The sequence below is a fragment of the Lathyrus oleraceus genome, chromosome 3, assembly GCF_024323335.1.
Source record: "Lathyrus oleraceus cultivar Zhongwan6 chromosome 3, CAAS_Psat_ZW6_1.0, whole genome shotgun sequence".
Lineage (NCBI taxonomy): Eukaryota > Viridiplantae > Streptophyta > Magnoliopsida > Fabales > Fabaceae > Lathyrus > Lathyrus oleraceus.
In genome coordinates, this window is record NC_066581.1 from 178,494,171 (window position 1) to 178,497,790 (window position 3,620).

A 3,620-nucleotide genomic window follows, 5' to 3' on the forward strand; every position below is an offset into this window, starting at 1 on the left:
GAATATGTCAAACTTTGTTGTATTGTCTACCAACATGTCAATGTGAGGCAGGGGGAAATCATCCTTTGGGCTTGCTCTATTTAAGTCACGATAGTCGACACACATTCGTACCTTCCCGTCCTTCTTAGGAACTGGCATAATATTTGCTATCCACTCTGGATACACTGAAGTGGCAAGAAAACCAGCATCTATTTGCTTCAGAACTTCTTCTTTAATTTTAACGGCCATATCTGGATATGTTCTTCTTAATTTCTGTTTGACCGGTGGACATTCTGGCTTCAAAGGTAGCTTGTGCTCTACGATGTCAGTGTCGAGACCAGGCATATCTTGATAAGACCAAGCAAACACATCTACATACTCTTTCAACAGGCTGATCAATTGCTCCTTGACCTGTGGGGATAACAATGCTCCAATTTTGACTTCTTTCACATTTTCTTCCGAACCCAAGTTGACTGTTTCCAAAGGCTCCTTGTATGGCTGAATAGTGTCTTCTTCATTTTCAAGCTGGCGGGCGACCTCTTCTGGAATCTCATCCCACTCTTCCTCTTCAGCTTCGAATACAGAATGTTCAAAGTTGGGAGAGGGCATGATGTCATTGTGTTCAACGGGTTTAAGTAACCTGTACAAACAATTGTTTTTAGAGGACTGACCATGACATGCAAAAATGTGTTCTTTTTAAGGTTTTTTTTTTGTTACCATTTTCCGGAAAAGCTGAAAAGATAAAAGGACACAAGTGTATAGGAACACAAAAGATCTTTTTCATGGATAGTACGTTTTTGACAAAAGTGCCCATTTTACAAAATTAATGCTTCGCGCTTTGGGCTAAAGCGGAAGATTTTTGAAAACTGAAAAGCTTAATTACTTTGATATGTGGACACAATGTGGGATGTCAACTGCGGTCCAGTTCTTCATAACTACTCCTGGTGTCACAAATCTGGGGCCTTCGTCTTCTGTCTTTCCCTCAAAAGTATCCTCCTCAACTGCTACCATGTTGATAAACCCACCGCTGTGAAAGATATCTTTGAAAGGTCGCACCACTGAAGTTTGCACTTGTTTTCCATCAACAAAGCCTAATCCTGCATGGTTAACGTTTTCTGGCAACTCTATCACCTTGCCCCACATTTCTGTAGGACCTGTCTTGACAATCTGCTGGGCGTCTTTGAATGACGCGATTGAACCTTCACTTTTCTTGTAATCATCGATGGTCAGGGCCTGAAATGGAGTTTGAACAGCCGTCTCGTCCACTTCTATCACACTAAACGATGAAAGGTGGCTAATCAGCATAGCCTGCTCCCCATTAACCGTCACTATTTGCCCATTCTTGACAAACTTTAACTTTTGGTGTAACGTGGATGTAATGGCACCCGCCTCGTGAATCCATGGGCGTCCGAGCAGACAGCTATAAGCTGGCATTATGTCCATAACCTGGAAAGTGATCTGGAATACGTGTGGTCCAATACCAATAGGCAAATCAACTTCTCCAATGACTGTTTTTCTTGATCCATCGAACGCTTTCACAATAATTCCACTGTGCCGCATTTGCCCCCCTTTGTACTTTAGCTTCAACAAGGTAGACTTGGGCATGACATTCAGAGATGAACCGGTGTCAATTAGGATATTAGACAAAGAATCCCCTTGACAATTGGCTGAGATATGGAGAGCGAAGTTGTGATTCTTTCCTTCTTCTGGCAGTTCTTCATCACAAAAGCCTAAGCCATTGCACGAAGTGATGCTTCCTACAACATTGTTGAACTGCTCTACTGTTATATCCTGTTCTACAAAGGCTTGATCAAGCACCTTCAGTAGTGCTTCTCTGTGGACAACTGAGTTCAATAATAAGGACAGGATCGAGATTTTTGACGGTGTCTGTAGCAACTGATCTACCACTTTGTAGTCACTGAGCTTGATAATTCTGAGTAGTTCATCTGTTTCTTTGTCAAGGGTTGAATTGCTTGTTTGCCCTTCTGCTTCTCTTGTCACTGGTACCACGACTACTGGATCTTTCTCAACATTTCTACTTGGGATAACCGGCGGAGCGAACACGCGGCCACTGCGCGTCATTCGGCTATTTGCTGCGATATTGGTAACTGAGGCTAAGGTTTTAATCTCGACCTCTTTACCGTTCTCAATAATAGTTGCTGCATAGCGGTAGGGGACCGCTTTATCTGAAGTGTAAGGCATTGGGCCCGGAGGGCAAATCACCACTGGCTCCCTCGGATGATAAGCTATCTCTACTTTCTCTGGAATGTTGAAGCAAGGAATGATGACATTCACCTCTTGTTCTTGTGATTCTGGAGAACTCACTTGTCTAGAAATCTGAATCAAACCCTGATCAAGGACTCCTTGCAAATCATCTTGAATCTTTCTACAACCTCTTGAATTGACTGAACATGTACCACAGATCTGGTGGTCATGTTGGAATAGACCATGAGCACATAAAACAGAATGAATTTCAACCAAAGACTGTCGAATCTCCTCTATCTTCGTAACACGTTGTTCATTTGAGACAAACTTCTATATTGTTCACTGATGAAGGACCATGACTTGGCATTGGATTGTCCTTCACATTGGGACCCATGCTCTTGAAGGTCAGGATACCTGCTCTTGTCAACTTCTGTACTTCCAACTTTAAAGCAAAATAATTGTCTAAGTCATGACCTGGAGCATTCTGATGAAAGGGACAGGATACCTCTGGCTTGTACCACCAAGGTAGCACTTCTGGTACAGGAGGTCGTGGTCGTGGTTGCACAAGGTTTTTAGTGATCAAAGTTGGATACAATTCTGCATATGACATCGGAATTGGATCAAAATTGGTTCTTCTTTGTTGTTGTGGTGGACGTTGTTGTAACTGATGTTGATGTTGTTGAGGTTGATGTTGTTGCTGATACTGAGTATTCTGTTGGAAGCGGTTGGTACGCTGCTGAGGGTATTGGACTTGAAATGGAGTGGAAGTGATTACTGGAGTCACGACTGCTATATGTTGGTGTTGGGAATGGTAAGGATAATTGATCCTTCTTGGATGATTATAGGACACGGCATTAGTTTCTTGTTCCTTCTTTTTCATAAAACCGCCGTACCTCTTTTCCCCGCTTGAAGATGAACTTCCTTCTCTAACTAGACGCCCTTCTCGAACTGCTTCCTCTAAACGGACTCCCATGTTTACCATGTCAGTAAAGTCTGTAGGAGCGCTTGCAATCATCCTCTCGTAATAAAAAGTATCAAGAGTCTTTAAGAACACTTTCGTCATCTCCTTTTCTTCCATAGGTGGAACAACCTGTGCTGCAATTTCGCGCTACCTTTGCGCGTATTCACGGAATGTCTCCTTTTCTCTTTGTTGCATGGACCTCAACTGATCTCGGTCTGGCACATTATCCAGGTTGTATTTGTAATGTTTGATAAAGGCCTCGCCTAAATCGTTGAAAGTCTTGATCTGAGAACTGTCTAATCCCATATACCAGCGTAAAGTTGCACCGGTAAGGCTGTCTTGAAAACAATGAATGAGCATCCTTTGGTCGTTGGTGTACATTGACATCTTTCGCACGTACATAACCAAATGGGTCTGTGGACAAGAACTTCCTTTGTACTTTTCAAATTCTGGTAGTTTAAATTTTGCTGGCATC

At 42.7% G+C, this 3,620-nt stretch overlaps 1 protein-coding gene across 1 annotated transcript; it reads right to left on the reverse strand.

Annotated features, from left to right (window-relative positions):
- Window positions 1–675: 675 nt before the first annotated feature.
- Window positions 676–3,262, reverse strand: LOC127130300 (uncharacterized). Its single transcript, XM_051059337.1, has 3 exons — window positions 2,960–3,262; window positions 919–2,481; window positions 676–711 (listed from the first exon to the last, which is right to left on the reverse strand). Exons 1-3 carry the CDS (start codon window positions 3,260–3,262, stop codon window positions 676–678), a joined length of 1,902 nt encoding a protein of 633 aa, XP_050915294.1.
- Between the last annotated feature and the right edge of the window lie 358 nt (window positions 3,263–3,620).

What these genes read in the sequence shown, in the direction of transcription:
- LOC127130300 (XM_051059337.1), bottom strand. Translation starts at nt 3,262, where the DNA reads ATGGAAGAAAAGGAGATGACGAAAGTGTTCTTAAAGACTCTTGATACT. An exon ending in ATATAGCAGTCGTGACTCCA is followed by an intron (nt 2,482 to 2,959) that starts GTAATCACTTCC and finishes CGTGTTACGAAG; the next exon opens with ATAGAGGAGATTCGACAGTC. An exon ending in CCAGATTTGTGACACCAGGA is followed by an intron (nt 712 to 918) that starts GTAGTTATGAAG and finishes TTATCTTTTCAG; the next exon opens with CTTTTCCGGAAAATGGTAAC.